The sequence below is a fragment of the Cinclus cinclus genome, chromosome 3, assembly GCF_963662255.1.
Source record: "Cinclus cinclus chromosome 3, bCinCin1.1, whole genome shotgun sequence".
Taxonomy (NCBI): domain Eukaryota; kingdom Metazoa; phylum Chordata; class Aves; order Passeriformes; family Cinclidae; genus Cinclus; species Cinclus cinclus.
In genome coordinates this window covers 71,962,286-71,981,558 of record NC_085048.1, presented here as the reverse complement: position 1 = coordinate 71,981,558, position 19,273 = coordinate 71,962,286, and the positions used below count along the sequence as shown (strand labels likewise).

Sequence of the window (19,273 nt, the reverse complement as noted above, 5' to 3'; positions counted from 1 at the left end):
GGGTAATGTTTGCATGCCCAGTGCTGTACTAGGAAGCCCAGAGGGAATCCCTCAGCTCCAAACTGAGTATTTCATATCAGCAGAAACAAACTCAACAAATAAACATTGCAAAGGGGGAAATTCTGTTGATATTCCCAGGGAAAAAACTCAGATGCATTGGGGCACATTTACCTATGCTGAGGGTAGAAGTCCCTTCAAATGCCACTACCTATCCTTTCGCTTTATGCAGCAATGAGGCACAAAAAGGCCCTTCCTGAGCAGCTCCCAGTGCCACATGTCTTAAGAGACCAAAGGATTTCATTACAGCACTCATCTATCTGATCATGAGATGTCAACAAAGGCAGCACAGTTGTCAGTGCAGGGTGTCCAAGGCAGCCTGGAATTCTAGCTAAAACTCTGTAGATGTATTCTGAAATTATCATAAACCCCTAGAGATATAAGCTTTGATATTCTAATGGGCACAGTAAGTGCAAATGGTGAGGATGAAAACCTGATTGATTTATTCTGAATATTTTTTGAGCTTTATCGTTGCTAACCAAAAAAAGTTGTAAGTGCTTCAATGGCAACTGGACTTGGTCCAAGAGAAGATGGTCAAATCTTCTCTTTATTAAAGCTGCAGAATATTGATACAAAAATTAACTTCCTAAACATCCAGTATTGGCAGAAGATTATTCAGAACAATGAAATATACCAAAACATCTGTTTGGCATATTTCATAACCAAACTTAAGAAAGAAATTACAAATTTTACAGAAAATTTTACTGTATGCTATGGAAAAAGAATGACTTACAAAAATGTAAACCTTCTACACTCTTTTAAAATACACAGAAAATTCTCAAACAATGGTTTTGGAAAAAAAATAATTTTAACCATAATTTTCAGCTACAATTACATGTGTATGATATAAAAATTAATAGAAGTGCATTCTTCCTACTGAAGTAAAAATATTACATAACATATATTTAAAACAAAAATTAACCTACTGATTGTATTAGGCACAAGCAGGCAAGAAGTCTGTTACTGTTATTAAAAATACAATTTTATTCATTAATTTCAGGAGTGGTTTATACTTACCAAGTGTTTTACTAGAAGGTTCTTTCACATTCTTCTTTAAACCTTTACACAATGGAGAATTTGCCAATAAAGCACACCTAATTTATAAAATTAATTTACAAAAAATTGATCAATAAAATGAACAAAAATTCCAGATTAGAAAAATGTCCCAAAACTCCTTTTTAGCTATTCACCTGCATGTGTGTGTGTTTGTACACATGCAACAGCAATGAGATTTTAATAAAAAAAAAAAGTTGGGCATAGCAGATCAGTTCTCAGCTTAGCTACTCAGCTGCACAGACAAGCCTTGGCCCTGACTCAGTTCACAGACCATTGCTTTTACATTTTAGATCCAGTTTTGTGAATATTAACTGATGATTTTATTATAAGCACTGGAATCAGCACTTCGGTGAATATTGCAGGAGTTTTATCATCTTCAAGATGTCAGCATTTTCTCAAAAACCATTTCTAGGGACATAAAGGACAAGAAAGTAATACCTAGCTGGGAGTCACCAAGGGGAAGTCATGCTTGATCAGTTTGATAAACTTCTGTGATAAAATGAGTGGCCTGGCAGATGATGGGAGAGCAGTAGGTACTGTCTACTTTGACTTCAGTAAGAATTTCCACACTATATCCCATAAGAACCTCACAGAGAAGTTGATAAACTGTGGTCTGGATGAGCACACAGTGAGGTGGATTGAAAACCAGATGAACAGCCAGGCCCACATTGTGATGATCAGTGGTTCAAAGTCTAGTTGGAAAGCAGGAACTAGTGGAGTAACCCAGAGGTTAACTCCATTCCATATGATTCCATGGGTATAATTCCATTCAGCATCTGCATCAATAATCTGGATAACGGAGCAGGGTGTGCCCTCACCATGTTTGCTGAGGACTCAAAGCTGAGAGGAGTGTCTTAAAGAGCAGAAGGTTGTGTTGTCATCCAGGGAGACATTTATTTTCTGAATAAATGGGCTGACAGCAACCTTGTGAAGCTCAACAATGTGAAAGGCAAAGTCCTGCAGCAGAGGAGGAATGAGCCCATGCAGCACTACAGCCTGGAGAGCAGACTCTAGAGCCAGGCTCTGTGCCCTAAACCCAGCACCAGGACAAGAGGCAATGAGCAAAAAACGAAACATGTGAGGTTCTCCCTGAACACTAGGGAGCACTTATTTACTACGAAGGTGACTGAGCACTGGCACAGGCCGCTCAGAGAGGTTGTGGTGTCTCCCTCCATGGACATATCCTAAAGCTGTTTGGACACTGTGGTGGGCAAATGAGTCCAAGTGCCTCTGCTTGAGCAGGATGGTTGCACAAGAAGACTGAAGAGGTACCTTTCAAACTCAGCCATTCTGTGATTCTGTGATTTCTCCCTCTCTATACAACTAAAGCCTGATAGGAAAAGAAGTGAAATCAAACCATGTCAACAAGTAGCACTGCAGAGAATCATGTGACACACTTTAGTGCCAGATAAACAAATTTATCATCCAACATGGAGAGAAAACATTTAATTATTCTGTACCTGGCAATAACTGATAGACTTTTCTCATTTCCACATGGGAGAAAATCACTGTGCTGAGTTCTCACCAACGCAGCAAGGTTAACTTCCAACACAGCAATCATATCTTCAAACATTGAGGTGATCAAGCATAAAACCTGCAACAATTGCCATAAGTTAACACTCCACTTAGTTCATAATTTAAGTTCAAAATATAATGCATTTATAATGAAAAATGAAATCAATTTCTGAAATTTATAAAAATCATTTAAAAATATGAAGAGCATTAAGTGGTAGAGTGTTTAAAGCTATCCTTCAAAAATATGCCTACAATGCTTAAATGTACTTTAACAAACTTACATACACAACAGTGACAGAAATTCCAACACCACCTACACTAGAGACAATTTTGCAGTAAGAGTTGTGAGAAAAGAAGTACACATGGAAAAAAGATTGGCTCCAGCAACATGATGAGAACATGCTAAGAGCTTAATTTAAACAAAATCCTTCTCTAAAGCAAAAGACTTCTGTGTTAAATATGTAGCCTCGATTGAGCTCACTCCTGTTAGGAAAACTGCAACATCAAAAATGGAGTATACAGATAAGAATGCCTTCCATTTTCTTAAAATCACTTTTAGTGGCTTTCAACAGAAATTTTCCCACAACCCGAATAGTTTTGACTGATCCTTTAGAAGGATTACGAAGTAGCACATCTTTTGAGAAAAAAGGTATAACAATGTTGCTGTCTTTTTCCTTTTAAAAGATTTCCTATGTTTCTCCAGTGGTTATTCTTGACATTCAAGGTAAACCCTGAACACTGCAACAATTCACCTGTTCCTTATTAATCACTTTAGACTGTATATAAGCTGTGAGAGCTTCAAACTAGCAGATTCCATATGAAGAACCAACCCTCTTCAAAGAATTACTGTGTAATTCAGATTAAATAAAACAAATCTGTGCATTAATCTGCTAGCAAAATGTGTAATTAATATTTATTGAAAATAACTGGAACTGTTAACATTTATTAAAGCATTTTTTAATGTACACTCACCTTTCCGTTAGCTGCCTTCCTTGTTAATGCACATGATCTGGCAAACCGAATGCTGAGATCACTGTAATCTTTACCAAGAAAAACAAAGTGCTATAAAATAATATCTGCATTTTAGAAGTAAAAAGTCTATCTCTAAGACACACACAAAAAAGTCACTCATACTAATTTGACATGACCCTAATCCACTGTCTTCAGAGTATATACTTCTATCTTACCCTCAAATTATAATGGAGTAGAATAACATTCCTTGTACTTAACACTTATGAACGGCAAATTTTTTTAAAAATTCATTGCAAGCCACTACACAGATCTAGTGCCAACATTTCTTCTGAGAAAAGCCAGAAGGGTGAGGAAAACATACAAAACCTATTAAGAACAAAACATTTTTAAAAAACATCTGCTATTTCACAATCTAATTCTTACACTATTTATGTCAGATAACAAAACAAATCACATTTTGGTGCAAATATATATCTTATAAACATACCTCTGTAAGATAAAAAAGCTTCTAATTCAAAGTTTGCCAAATTAATTATTAACAAGCCAGTAGAGGTTCCTATCCAAAAATAGCTAGTCTTCTGGGAAAAATATCTATTAAAACAAGGAGAAAAATATCTCTGAGTAGTATAAAGAAGTTTTTCTAATTACCATACAAACAGCAACTTTTTTTAATGCTCATTTCCCAGTCCCAGTACAACAACAACAAAGCACACACAGAAAAAATACATTACATTTAAAGCTATTTTTTCCCAAACATGTAGCTCAAAGTTTCAAGCAAAACTAGTGAAGTCTTGAAAACTAAGAGAAGAACACAATCCTTGATTTCATGTAAGTGCTTCATGGCACATCTAAAACTGCACAGGAAATACTTTTCTTCAAAAGTTACTGTGGTCTATAAGAGTTGGGAGATGCTGTAAAAGTATTGTATACACAAAAAGAAAATTCCAACCAAGATGCAAATCCACTCATAGTTTACTTTTACCACTCTTACATGAACACTCCAAACACAGTGAAATTCAATGTATGTTTTTACATAATTAAAGTATAAGAGAAAAGCCTGCATAAAATGAGGGGGGAAACCCCAGGCAAGTCTGGAATGTCTGTCTCAGCCTGTGCTTAGTGGCAGCACTATTGCAGTTGGGCAATGAAATCCAGCTTCTGCAAGCACCACAGAGTAAACCAACTGGTTACAATTTCAGTCAACACCCTCACAGAAGAAATATATTATCAAGCATAAGATAATTTTAACAAAATAACAGCTGCCATTCTCAAAAAATCTATTTTTTATGCCACTTAAGTAAAAATTGAGATCAATATTTTAATAAATTTTCCAAATAGGAGTCAGTAGACTTATTAGTTTTATTTGTAAAATCAGGCCACAAGAATTGAAGTAAGGATATGGTAAAATATGAAGCTGTAACTCAGTCTGAAAAAACTCACCATAGTGCCTTAATACTATTTTATTACCAAAAAACAAACAAACAAAAAAAGAAAAAAACAAAACCAAAATATACAGTCAAATAAGTTAAGATGCAGACTGGAATAGACAATTTCATTTCCGGTTTGTGATACTTTTACATTATATGAATAGTTCTACTTGTGGTTTGCACTAATTTCATTACAGCCGTAACAGACTGATTTAATTTGCAAATTCTTTGGATTATTTATAAATAAGTGTCATTATCAAGTTATTATGAGCACCATAAACTGACATATCCAGGAAGTTTAACTCACTCCCACTTTACAGTAATAAAATCCATTGTGATGAGATTGCTCAATGTCCAAAAGCTTAAGAAAGTGTGAGATGCCTAATTTTGGACGTCAGTGTTCCAAAATTGTTTCCTTGCTGCTTTTCATTGCAGGCAGGAAAAGCAGTATATCAGGGATTGCTCAATTATTCAGACAATCTGAAGCACCTGCTGAAGCCAACACATTATTTTTAAAAAATAAATTTAAAAAAATACTTATAAACACAAAACTCTCGACCCAAAATATAATGGAACTGAATTAAGAGTAATAATTTAATGGCCATGGTTGTTTACAAGAAGAACAAAACCTTCAACTGTAAAGTGATAGTTGAAAGAATAAATAGACCTTAGATGTACAATGTGAAGCAGTAATAGGTGGGTATGGGAGAGTGATGTTATCTCAATTCAGAAAATTATTTCAAATAATCTGTTACTGTGGATCCATTTCAGGCAACCATGTCCCAAAAGGGGATTGAAAAATAAATGAGATTGAGTTTCAGAAATTAAAAAAAAAAAAAGTTAAAAATGTTACACAAAACATGCCTTCTACCAAGTATGAACTATTTTATCCAGAAGTGCATAGGCAACTTGTTCATGAGCTGTAATTTGCTGTCCAAGGAGGGAACTTGATAGTGGCACTGGACTATCAGAGTAAAAAACATACTAAAAGCCTGCCTACGAAAAGAGAGTAATTCAGACTAGCAGTAAAATTGAACAAGTCAGTTCCTGGAACAACTTCGCTAGGGACATGGTGGATTCTTTATCAGCAGGAAACTTGTCATCTTTAAAGGTGCTGCCACTCAAATCAAACCTACAGCTGTGGTGAAGACAAAGTTTTGATACTTTGAGAGTGATATTATACAAGCAATATGACAGACTGTAATAATTTGTCATCTAACCTTTAAGTGCAGACAGTGCATTAAAGTATGTCTGAGATGTACAACTTAAAAATCACCACTTCCTTCCTCTCAGTGGTGGTACTTCTAAACATACAGCCATCATGAAAATAACTGTGAATAATTACTTAAATTTAACATAAAGATAACCAAAATTATCCAGGACTGCTGGATATTGTTCTTCTTTGTTTATCAAAATTTGTTTATATACATCTAGCCAGAGATTAATCAGTTCCATCTGAATAACCCACCACAGAGCAAAGGTTAGGACAAGAGTTTTCTAAAACATGATGTGGCTAAGATATTTATACAAGTGACAATCATAAATTACAACACAAACAGATTGTTCTTTGAGACAGATCTTGTGGGAGTGTCCTGAACAGATCTCCAGCTGCCTGATAATATAGTCAAACTTCTCTTCAGGAATGAAATGCAATGTAAGAATTAATTCTACCTGGTTAACTCATGGGAATGAGTAAAAGCATCACGTTCTGAAATATCTGTCCCTTTGACAGAAGCTTGAGTGTTATGTAGCTCACAGGTTATGTAGTTCAAAAATTATGAAAATTTAGAAGGCAAACTGTCTCAGTCACACTGTGGCTGCATCAGATATTTCTTTAAAAAAGCAAACTCAAAATAAATTTGATTTATTAATTATTTTTTAACTAATTTTCCCTGATCAACTGGTATCAATAGATTCTACAATGGATATTCTCAATGACATTTTTATAGAATTATTTTTCAGAATAAAACCCAATTTTAACTTTGTATCAGCTTGTGTACATTATCTTCCTAAGAGCAGGCCACTAAAACTTGCAGATCACTAAAAACACTTTTTGATTTTCCTATTGCATTTTTCGAAAAATACAAATTTGCAGTGAAAATAATCTAAGAACCGATAGGAACTGCTATAAATAAATTTGAGTCAAATACTAGGTTGTATTTTAAAGTACTCACGTGTTTTCTTCATTATGGAAACAAACAAAAAAGTCACAGTGCTCAATTAAGAGGATAGGCAATGATGTTTCCACTGATCCTGCTGGTCTCATGCTGTCTGTTTTGAAAAGCCTGGAATTATTTTGTCCTTCACCTAAGAAAGTCAACAATATCAGTCATCAAAAAACTATGAAATAAGGGAAACAGAGAGGATTCAAGAGAGAATTTGCAGTAGAATTTGTAGTCATGAAAACTAAGATCACACTCAAGAAACTTCTATTTCAAAAGATGGATATTTCCTAAGAGCCAGCTTTCCTTGTTATTACGTGGGGTTTTCTCAAATACCTAGAGACAAAAGCCAAAGATACTACTTATGGACCGAAAAGGAGTTAGCAGATTTCAGGTGTTTTCATCTCAAAAAATGACACTGAAAGCCATGTTCCAACAATCCTTAAATATGCTGGGTACCTTTCCACTTAGCCTGAAAATTCCCTTGACACTAAAGTTACAACATAATCCAAAAGCAAGATGAATATCCATGTAAGTTCCCTGCTCCCAAAGATCCTCCAATCCATTCTGCATGTGTAACTCACACTCAAGAACTACTAGCATCAAATTCAGCATTAGACACGGACATTTCATCACTCTTTCAAATATGAAAGTCAGATCAAGAGATTTTAAATAATAACAGGAAGTGTAGCAGTCTTCGTCCTTAGGTTAGGACTTCAGGATTATGGAATTTGGACCACTAGGCAGGTAAGAATACAACAGTCATTGATCCAGAAAAAGAGCAAGCAAGGGATACCAGATTTCCCTAAGAAAGCCACAGCAGTGCTGAGGGGACAGGGATGTGCACCACACCAGGGAAAGGGCTACTTCCCATTGTACCAAGGCTGTCACCTGCTCATGGCCATCCCAAGGCACAACAAGGGAATGATCAAACCAGTCTGATACCAGGGAATCACCCTGCTGGGGTTACCAGGGCAGCCTATAAAGATTTATATGTACTCTTTGTTATGCCATTAGAAATATCACAGCCAGAGAAATATCATATCATGAAGGCACTGGTATCAATTTAAAAAATTAAGAAAAAGAAAAAAAATATAAAGAGAATCCTAGAAACTGCAAAGGCAACTGAGAAATAGTAGTCCATTTTAACAAAAGATTAATTTTTAGGCACTGGTTCTGTCATCACTGAGGTCTCAGAAAATGAATTCAATAAAAAAATAAATACTTAAAAGTTCATGATGCAATGTTTTATGAACAAATGCACTGGTCAAGAATTTATAACATACATACATGCATAATTCCTTCCAGATACACAAATACCCAACTACATATCAGCTTCAGTAAGAATTCCATGCCACAGTCTAAGACACATAAGTCTATCACTTACAATAAATTATCATGGTAAAAAAAACCCCACACACTCAGTAGCCAATAACAACTACACTACACCATAAACAGCATTCTAGGAACACTGTGCTACCTATTTCTTTGCCAGATTTCCACACTTTATTACAGAATTTCTCTTGCTCTTTCTTTAAGTCGATATGTGCTATGGAACGGTAATTATGATCACTGATTAAACTGAAGATCCAAAGCTGCAAGAAAAAGAAAAAGGAATTGCAATAACCTTTTGACACTAAATATAAAGCTTACATGAATAAAAACTAAAGACTCAATATTTAAAACCATGGATGTAATTAGTGAACTTTTGAATATGGCATCTCACTTTGGACAGGAACTCCAATTATATGTATTTCTATGATTATTAAAGATAATCAAAGATAATATATTCAAAATTATTAAAAGCAGGAATTATCACTTTGGACTGTACATCTAATTCCCACATGTTTATGTGCTTTGAAAAAAGCTCCTTATAGACTATTTCACACAATTAAAAACCACAGGTAATATGTATGTAATTACTCACTGGGTCACATGCATGAATTTCATTTATACCTTTCTCAGTTTAGACATCACTACAAGTAAAGCTATCATTTTCTTCAGAATTACTGAAGAGTAACACTGAAGAAAAACATCTGGAAATTATCATGTAAATATATTATTATCATTAAAGAAGAGGTGAAATGGATATTTACATTTACCACATTTTTACTAGAATTCCAACACTGTGAAATCATAGCCTCTTCCATTTAATTGTGATTGCATTTCTTTCTTTGGCCAAAATAGGAGAATCCTATTTTTTCACCTTTTTTCTTTTAAAACAGATATATTTATAGCCTTTCAGTATGCTCTTCTTGCATAATCCCTGATTATGCTTTCAAAAGTTTTCCTGGAAAAGTTTTCGGGAAAAAGTCTCTGTTATGTAAGCTTATTTAAGGGGTCTTATTTATTATTTATGGATTACACTAAAAGCACTGAATTACGCTTACTAAAATAACTCCTTTAACAATTCAAAACAAAATAGGCAGTTTATGAACCTTTTTTATGGATAGAAGCATCAATAACAGTTGACTCTTGACATAGAGACTGAGTTTAATGAACAATTCTTACCTGTCCCTCAGCACATCCAGTGATAATCTGTTTGTTTTCTTCATCAATTAGCAGACTTAGCAAAGGAAATGCTGCTCAAAAACAGAAAGATAAAAGTATTTATGGAGCAGACACAAATCAGATATTTAATTAAAATGCATGATTCAAAATTGAATCTTCCTATTTATAAATATGGGGGGAAAGCCCTTACTGCAGTTCTCATGGTTGCACAGAGCTTTGTGTGCTTCAGCCTTTGTGCTCCTGAGGGCTTTTCATTTGCAGGTCTCTGGACTGCCTGTCACCTAAGGTGCCATGGCAGTCCTTTCCTGCACCCTGTCACCCAAGCTTGTTTATGAAAGTCCACTAAAACTATCCACTGGGAAACAGGCTTTAAAGGAAAAACTATTTACTGTATTTACAAAACACCTATAATAATCATATATTAATGTTTAGAGATAAGATGCTTTTGCTATGAAAAAATACATTTAAAAATAGAAAAATTACCTGTTATTATTCCTGACTGATATATTAACTGGCTGGTGGAATACTCCCACACCTTTAGATTAAAAAAAAAAAAAAAGTATATATATATATATATATATATATATAAAGATAGATATTTACTTATATATCTATGGAAAACACAACTTTTAACATCCATCATGCGGTGAAAACAGGGAAATGAAGGCATTGGAAGTGATGTCCTTAGGAAATAAATTTTTTTCAGTACCTGTTTCTAGCTATGAAGGATTTTGTCCAACTGATAAGCACCCCTGGTGAAAAAGGGGAAACTCACATGATATGGACACACAAAGTACCATCTTTTCTTAGGTTGATCTCTCAGTGATTTTAGCTAAATTTATGACAAGGCATAGACAAAAAAGAAAGTAAAAGAAAATAGGAGAGGGGTGCATACAGTAACCCAGCATAATAATCCCAAAAGGAAAAATTCAAATCAGTATCAGCAGACTCAAAAGGAAATGTTTTCCTTCAGCTCAGCATACATGAAACACTTCAGTTACAGCCAAACTGAACAAAATATTTTACTTCTTTTTGTCAGATGATAATAATCACTGAAGTTAATACTTCAATGTGGAAAGTTTTGAATATACAAAACTTGCATTTTTCTTTTTAAAAAAGAGTAATTAATTTTTGTTATAATTTCCCAAGCAATTCAAAGAACAATGTCCTTACATCCATATAGTCAGAGATATTTTTTACCTAATCTTCAGATCATATTTAACGGGGAATAAAAAGATCACGTATTCACTAAATTATTCTTTTTTAAGCACATCTCTACAATTTCCTTGCCTTAAAGGTCCTGTCTTCTGACACTGATATAAGCATATTTTTCTCCCATGTGCAAAACTCAGCAGCAGTCACTGGAGCCAGGTGTCCATCCAATTCAGCTAATATAGCTTCCTTCTGTGATTAATCAAGTCAAAATTAAAAACAGAATAGATTTCAACATAAAATTGACAATTGAGTGTTTTAGTAACTCTTGCTAAGCATTGGCAGATTTGTTTCCAAAGTATAATTCAGTAAGATTTTTCTTATTGAAACTGAAGCTCTATATACTATCCTGCTGGTAAACCCACTACACACTACTTTTGCTTCTTCAGACTGAATGATACAGGAATAGTTTCTCAGATGACCTAAGAGTATTTTCTACTTCTAAGTTATTGAGATAGTTTCATTTCAACTCTTTAAACCTAGTCTTCTATCTGATATATGATGCATTATCAAGCACCAGTTCCTACTTATTTTATGACACTAAATGAATGTTTTTGCTTAATTTTGCTAACATTTCTGTATCATTATTTTATTTGAAAGTGAATAAGTAAAAGAAATACCACTACCACAGCTACAAAGAAGGCTATCTCACCTTTGCACTTAACACGTAGATCAGATTTCCAGCACATACTGCCACTTGTTGATCATCTGGACTAAATCTTATATGAAGCACCATTCCCAAAAGAGTTCCAATAACAATTCCTTGAGGTGTAAACCCTGCAGTAATTGTATTGTTAATGAGACTGAATGAAATATAAAAATCTGGTGCAGTGAGATTCTTAGAAACTTTGCATAGCAGTTACTAGTCACAGAGCTGTCTCAATTTCTGTCAGGAATACATACAGAAAATACACCAAGGCATTGGAAAGAAAAATTATGGACCACCAGAATTCCTTCATCTGCCCTGTTGCCTAGACATGATCTGGCACTCTTTGTGGTATTAATAATTCCCATAAAATCATGCCTTCTTGCTTCCACTGAAGATTACCAGGGAAAGGATTTTTGGAGTAGAGTGATGTGCCCATGGAACCAACTAGTGCCACGTTCATTTTGGAGGTAAGAAATCCTAACTGAAGCCCAGCAAAACACGGTTTTGAAAAACTACACCTTCTGGAAGAATATGCCAGTTACTTGGCCAAAAATTAAGAGGATTTTCCTTCTCTGGTTTTCATTCTTCTGTGAGAAAAGGCTGAAAGAGAAAGTACACCACTAAATATTGTTAGAGTTAGATAAGACTAGCTCTGAGAACAGATCATGTTACTATCCTGTCTTCATGATTTCCTTCTGGTCATCTCACTGGTCCAAGCAGATTAGTTTCTCCTGATGCCTATTTTATAATGCTGCCTTAAATGATGTGAGGATGGTTTGGATATGTCATTAAATTTTAGGATTTCATAGGGAACAAATTATCTAGAATACAAGCACAACTACAGTGTCCTTTCAGACTTTCATATTAGATGCTGTGGAGTCTTTTTGCAATTGATTAACAGGTCAAGGTCAAAGAATTCCTTAACTACTTTGACACAGTTTATAAGAAATAATATCATAAAACAGACCAAGAATGTGCAGAGGACAGTTTGTGGAGACAAAGACTCTACAGCATCTGCTGAAGAGCCTGTAGCTGCAGAGAAAATGAAAAAATCAAGCACCAGACAATGTGTATGTCAAACGCCTTTGTATCAAAAGTACACATACTCTTTATCTCTCTGCTACTTTCTATTCCTATCTTCCAGTTTTATTTCCTCCAAATTCATAGTCCCATTTTATTCCCAGTTCCTGAAGCACCCTTTGATTTTCTATGTTATTCTTACATGGATTAAAATTTATTACTGACCTTTTTTTTATAAAAAGCACTGATATCGTTAAACTTTTCTTTACAAAGTTAGTTTTCATAATATATAGATTTGCAAATTCAAAGTGGAGCAGAGTACAAGAGAATTCCCTCACAATACATCATTGGTGAATGTCTAATTATAGATAACAACGAGGAAATTTTTAATAGTGTGGGACAATGCCATGAAACTTTAAATATTGACACCAAAAGGGGACAGACTGCCACTGGGAGTCCAGTGAATCATGAATTAGTGCAGCGAATCAGTGAATCCTGGGGGGGGATCTTGCTCCTTTTTTTTCCCCTTTCATTATTCTTCTACTTTCCAATTAATTCATGATTGCAGAGAAGTTAGCACTGCTGCCCAGAATCTAATGCCATTGGTTGAGGCTCCAAACCAAGATGATGGTCAGGGTCATGCACTCTTCTCCCAAATCAGATACTTATATCGGTCTCTCTCACACAAACACAGATGAAAACAATGTTCCAGAAATAAAAGGAGAGGCAAAGCAGGACACAAAACACCTGTTCCACAAGTATTCCAGGAAAGGAAGCATTTTGGCGGTGCATGTTTAATTATGCAGTTCTGCTATGATTAATTTTTCCTATGTCCATTTTATCCCACACTCAGCGTTTGCCCCGAGGTTGCTGGCAGGTGCTGGTTCCCGCACAGCACCTCGGCCAGCTCCCCACCCAGCCCCGAGCCACTGCCTGTGACAATGACAGCACTGCCCGCGCTGCTGGCCTGGGTCAACTCGGCACGGCCAAAGAAGAGCAAGAGAGAAACACAGCATCAACCTGGCAGTTCAAGCTGCTGAATCCTAGTGGCTGAGGCGTGCTTCTCAGAAATACCAATCTGGTTATAGAAGGAGCAATGGGAGAAAAGGAGGTGTTGGGGTGGCCTTCCAAGGTGGCTGCTGATCAGAAACCAGCTAGACACTGGTCTGAATGATTGGTGGTGAATGGCAGCCTTTACATCGCTTGTTTATATATACGACACATACATATTATATAAACAATACCTTCTTGCACTTTCTGTGTACATTCATCAAGATTCCACACTATCACGCGATCATGAGAGGCAGAGCAGACAAGAAGCGGATCGATTTTATTTCCAAATGACAATGCAGAAATTGAGTAATGATGCCCTGACAAATATAATGGCTGACAAATGCAGATAAAGAAAAGTTAAATCAACCACTTCAAACAAAGATTATTAATAATATAAAACTACAATTGGATAATGTACATGAAATCAACAAAACAATAACTAATTTTTATTTACAGCTTCAAAATCACCTAAACTACAATGTATCTGTACTGGGTTTGGCTGGGATGGAGCTAACATTTTTCATAGCAGTTTGTGTGGCACAGTGCCTTGGATTTTGTGACGAAAAACAGGGATGATAACACAGCAATGTTTCGGCTGTTGCCAAATACCGTCTGCACAGCATTGAGGCCTTCTCTTTTTTCCCATTTTTTCTCAGTTTCCCCATCCCAATAATAGGCTGAAGATGCATAAACAATTGGGAGGGGACACAGCTGGAACAAACATTTCAGTTTGTTGAACTGACAAAGGGATGTTCCCTACCATATGATGTTATGTTCAACAATAGAACTAGTGTATTGCATGCAAGGTGTTGAGAGCCTGGGACATTGACTAAGCTGGGTGTTGCTCAAAGCCTGTACTGGGATTAGTCTGGTTGTAGGGGGTGGTGACTGCCTTGGTACAGCTTTTTTTCTTTCTTTTCCCTTCACTCATTAACCTACCTTAGTCTCTACCTGTGACTTCACACTTTTACCCATCCTATGCTCCCCCCTGCCCTGCTGGGAAGGAATCAGCAGGAGATTGGGTAATGGTTTAGCTGACATTCAGGGCCAACCCACCACAACAGCTTATTTTATTATCACAACAAAAAAAAAATCGTAACAAATGCTAGTACCTTTCCAGCACTTAATTGAAACCTGACACTTCTACATCGCCCTCAAATATTTTCTCTATAAATTAGTTTAAAGTAGCAGCCTACGAAGGGCTCTCTTCTAGCTTTACCTGAGCAGTGGCTGTGTTCCAGACGCACAACTCATTGCAACTCACAGGGAAAGCACAGCGGTGGTGCCTGCACGCCAGCTGAAAGAAGGGCTCCGGCAGCTTGCCTTTAAACAAGTGCTTTTCGCAAACAACGTCAGGATCGCGGCTTCCTCCAGAGGCGCGGCGGGCCCCGGCGCTCTCCATCCTGAGAACAGCCCCACGGCGGAGCCGGACCGCCGGGGCCGCCTTCCCCCGCCGGCTGCGCCCTGACCGCGGGGACCGAGGGGCCACGGCCGGCCCTGGGGCTCCCTCCCTGGGGCTCCCTCCCGCTGGGAGGCGGAGAGCCCCGGCCCCGGCCCCGGCCCCGGCCCCGGCCCGTAAGCAGGGCAGCGCCGCCGCTGACGGGAGGCCGGGCGGGAGGGCCCTCTCTCGCCCGCGGAGCGCGGCGGGCCCGAGGCGGCAGCCGCTGTCCCCTCACCTGGCAACGAGCCCCGCGACAGGGGACAGCCGCCCGGAGCTGCTTCCTGGCTCTCACAGCCATGTCCTGGGCTGTACAGAAAGCAGCATAGCCAGATGGTCCAGGAGTGCCCCATTTGTGTCCCACTCTTGGGACACCAGCTGGAGCACTGCACCCAGCGCTGGGAACCCCAGCACGACACGGACAGGAGCCTACTGGAGCGGGACCTTAAGGACAGATGTGAACGTCTCTGCTGTAAAGACAAGAGGAGGGATTTGGGGTTCTTCACAGAATGACAGAGTCAGAATGGGTCAGGTTGGAAAGGTCCACAGGGGGTCATCTGGTTTAACCTCCCGGCTCAAGCAGAGTCGTCCTAAAGCACATGGCTCAGGATTGGACCCAGACAGTTCTTGAATATCCCCACATTCATACCTTGAGAGAAACTCCACAACCTCTCTAGGCAAACTGTTCCCGTGGATGGTCACCTGCACAGTTCTTCCTCATATTCAGGTGGGACTTTTTCAGCCTGGAAAAGAGAAGGCTCCAGGGACACCTTATAGTACACTGTGAATATATAAAGTGAGCATATAAAGACAGAGGGAAACTTTTTACCAGGGCCTTTAGTGTCAGGACAAGGGGCAAAGACATTAAAGGATTGATTTGAATTGGAAAGAGGGAGCAATTTTTTTTACAATGTGGGTGCTGAGGCACTGGAACAGGGTGCCCAGAGAAGCTGTAGATGCCCTGCCACTGGAAGTGTTCAAGATCAGGATGGATGAAGCTTTGAGAAACCTGGTCTACTAGAAGGCCTCCCTGCCCACAGCAGAGGGTTAGACTAAGTGATTGTTAAATGTACTTTCCAACCCAAACCATTTGTGGTTTTGTGATGCAGAGAACACAGCACATGAAGCAGCATCACCAAGAAGAAAAACAAACCTTCTACTTTCCCCAAGTTTGTGATGGCAAACTGGGGAGAACAGTCAGAAACAGGCTGATGAGAATTTCGTGGAGACCAACAAGAGTAAGTGGAATCCCACAGCTGGCACAGAGTAACTCCAGGCAAGATGAAATGCTGAAGGATGGCTCTGTGGGAAGGGTCTACCCAGAAAAGGATCCAGACATCCTGCTGGACAAGCTGAATATGAGCCACCATGGTGCCCTTACAGCAGAGGCAGCCAACTGCACCCTGGGCTGTATTAGTAATAGAGAGTAGTCAGCAAGTTGTGGGAGTGATTCTTCCCCTCTAATTGGCACCTGTAAAGCCATACCTGCAGTGCTGTGTCCAGTTTTGGGGCTTTTGGTACAAGAAAGATCCTGACATACTGGAGCAATTCTAGTAGAGAGCAAGAAAGATTATCAGGGAGCTGGAGAAAATGATGTACACAAAGAGGCTGAGAGATATGAGTCTCTTCAGCCTGGAGAAGAGACAGCTGGGACTTTATTGCTGTCTACAACTACATAATTAGAGCATACAGGAAAGACAGAGAGACTTTTCTCAGAGGCAGTCAGTGATAAACTGGATCCTGGGAAAACACAATTAGGGTTATACCAAATCAGTATTTAATATTTTTTTAGATATCATGACAGTAGTTGAATATCAGAACAAGTTTCTAAATAGAGGTTGTAGATCTCTGTATCTGGTGTTGTCCAGGAGTCAAATGGACATGGCCCTGAGCAACCCAGTTTAATTAGGTGGACAGCAGGAGTCCAGAAGTCCCCTTCAACCTGAGTTATGATTTTATGATCAAGTTTTTGATTTGCACCAACTTAAACCACTTTGATGCAGATCAGTCAATATAAACCTCAGCTTCTTTTCAAACAGATACGTTCTATAGGAATATCTTTATTGTGTCTCTCTGTAATTAACACTACAAGTATTTTTGCCCTACATGAGCATCTGGTATATATTATCACTGACAACATCATCTCCCTGTGTTTGTTAGTTTTGCCTGGAGAAAGCACCAGAAAATTCCCTCTTGTGTTTGCATGTGAGTTTAGATAAAGCCACTGTATTGAGAACCAGCTGCACAAAGGCAACTCAGTGCACTGCATATGACACTGTTTTTCTGAACTGTGACTTATGGCTGGGAATACTAGAGAAAATTTTGTTGTTAATATGCTGGTGACAATTTTAATGAGTGATACAGTCATGCATGTGTTATGACAGTTTAGTCATTGGTAAAGAAAAATAAATGCTGACACAGCAAAAAAAAGGTGTTCTGACACATAAACAACCACTGGCAGCCTTAAAGAAGTTGTTCTGAAACTTGCTGTGTCTCTGTAACTGCTTCTAGGCAGTTAAGCAGTTCTCCTTTTTACAATTTTCACTTTTCAATGTTTGTACCTACAATACTTTCAACCAACTACTGTCCATAACAACTAGGGAACTAGTAGCAATCCAAAGAAGTATCAGAGATCTTGGACTGACTTCTTGATTGATCATTACTGACATGTAAGTGTGCGGGGAGAATTTTATACCTCACTACACCCCCATGAAACAGTTCTGGCCATTTCCTGATTCTATGCAACACAATGCTAAAAAGACCTTGACTCCACATATTCCCACACTGTGGGTACCTGCTTATCTCAAATCACAGAATCACAGAACCAATTAGGCTGGAAAAGATGTCTGAAATTACTGAATCCAACCTGTGACTGAATATCACCATATCAACTACACCATGGCACTGTCACATCCAGCCTTTCATTATACAGTGTATACAATACATTAATATTCAAGGGACAGTGACTCCAGCACCTCCCTGGGAAGCTCATTCCGGTGTCTAATCACCCCCCTGACGAATTTTTCCTAGTGTCCAACCTACACCTCCCACGGGACACCTTAAGGCCATTTCCTCTTGTCTGGCCATTTGTTGCCTGGGAGAAAAGACCAACCCCAAACTGGCTACAGTCTCCTTCCACGTGGTTATAGAGAGTGATAAGGTCTCCTGAGCCTCCTCGTCTCCAGGGCGAACAATCCCAGCTCCCTCAGCTGCTCCTTATATTACATGTGCTCCAGACCCCTCACCAGCTTCATTGCCCTTCTCTGGATTCATTCCAGCACTTCCAGTGAAATTGACATCTGTGTGGAAAATGAAAGACTGCTGGAAATAACAGTTCCTGATCATATCATGCTTTTGTGTCCAACAGTATATTTCTAGTGGTCTCAATACTGACTCATAAGAAGAACTTTAAAAATGAAGTCTAGCAACTTTAATATTTTAATGTTTTAAGCAGAATAAAAGTCTTTTTACAAACAAAACTGATTTCAAAAAAGCCTAAATTTATCAGAATCTGCATTTGGCAGTCTTATGTAGCCAGTTTGTTTGAGCTAGAAATGAAGGTAACAAATTACATGGGTTTATGAAATTAGAGGGCTTTGAAGATAGAACATTAGCTCAGTTAGCACAGGGCCCTTGGGGTACATACACAGGTTCTCTTGAATCTCTTAGAACACAATGCACGCCATGATTTTTTTTTTCCCACTTTCTGCCTTTCACACTTGCTTCTGATTTTAAGCAGGTCAGCCATGTCAAGGTAATTGTTGAAATCAATGGGTATTAATAAAACAGTGTTTGGAGTTTTTTCTCTCGGTCATACTGTTTTTCTGTTCTGTGATCTTAGGGCAGGTTTACGCCGACAGCCAAATAAGCTGTCGCTAACCCACGGAGGGACACCTATCCTCCAGCAAACACCTTACATCCCCTCTCAGTGCAGCCGAAGGACGGCTTCTCTAATTTTAGGCTTTCCTGGTGAAAAACGCTTCCCGGGGCGTACCGAGCCCTCCCCGTTCCGCCCCCGGTGCCTCCCCGCCCTCCCCAGGCCCTCCCCTCAGCCCGCCCGCCGCGCGCTCTCGCGATACCGGGGGCGCGGCCGTGCCCGGGGCCGCCCGGCGGTACCGGCGGCGCTCGGGGCGGCGCGGCGGCTCCACCCGCCCCCAGCGACTCCCCCCGTGCCGCCGCGGGCCGAGCTCGGCCGGGCACA

The 19,273-nt window shown here is 38.7% G+C and overlaps 1 protein-coding gene across 1 annotated transcript in view; it reads right to left on the bottom strand.

Annotated features, from left to right (window-relative positions):
- The window catches only part of WDR27 (WD repeat domain 27), a 56,506-nt gene extending 41,470 nt beyond the window's left edge, over positions 1-15,036 (bottom strand). The window contains exons 1-12 of the mRNA XM_062489012.1: positions 14,854-15,036; positions 13,826-13,967; positions 11,565-11,689; positions 10,991-11,104; positions 10,184-10,235; positions 9,701-9,771; positions 8,670-8,784; positions 7,202-7,334; positions 4,088-4,191; positions 3,601-3,668; positions 2,574-2,707; positions 1,075-1,151 (exon numbers count right to left, since the gene is read on the bottom strand). Coding sequence (XP_062344996.1) covers positions 1,075-1,151; positions 2,574-2,707; positions 3,601-3,668; positions 4,088-4,191; positions 7,202-7,334; positions 8,670-8,784; positions 9,701-9,771; positions 10,184-10,235; positions 10,991-11,104; positions 11,565-11,689; positions 13,826-13,967; positions 14,854-15,036 — 1,318 coding nt within the window. The remainder of the gene's footprint in view (positions 1-1,074; positions 1,152-2,573; positions 2,708-3,600; positions 3,669-4,087; positions 4,192-7,201; positions 7,335-8,669; positions 8,785-9,700; positions 9,772-10,183; positions 10,236-10,990; positions 11,105-11,564; positions 11,690-13,825; positions 13,968-14,853) is intronic.
- Between the last annotated feature and the right edge of the window lie 4,237 nt (positions 15,037-19,273).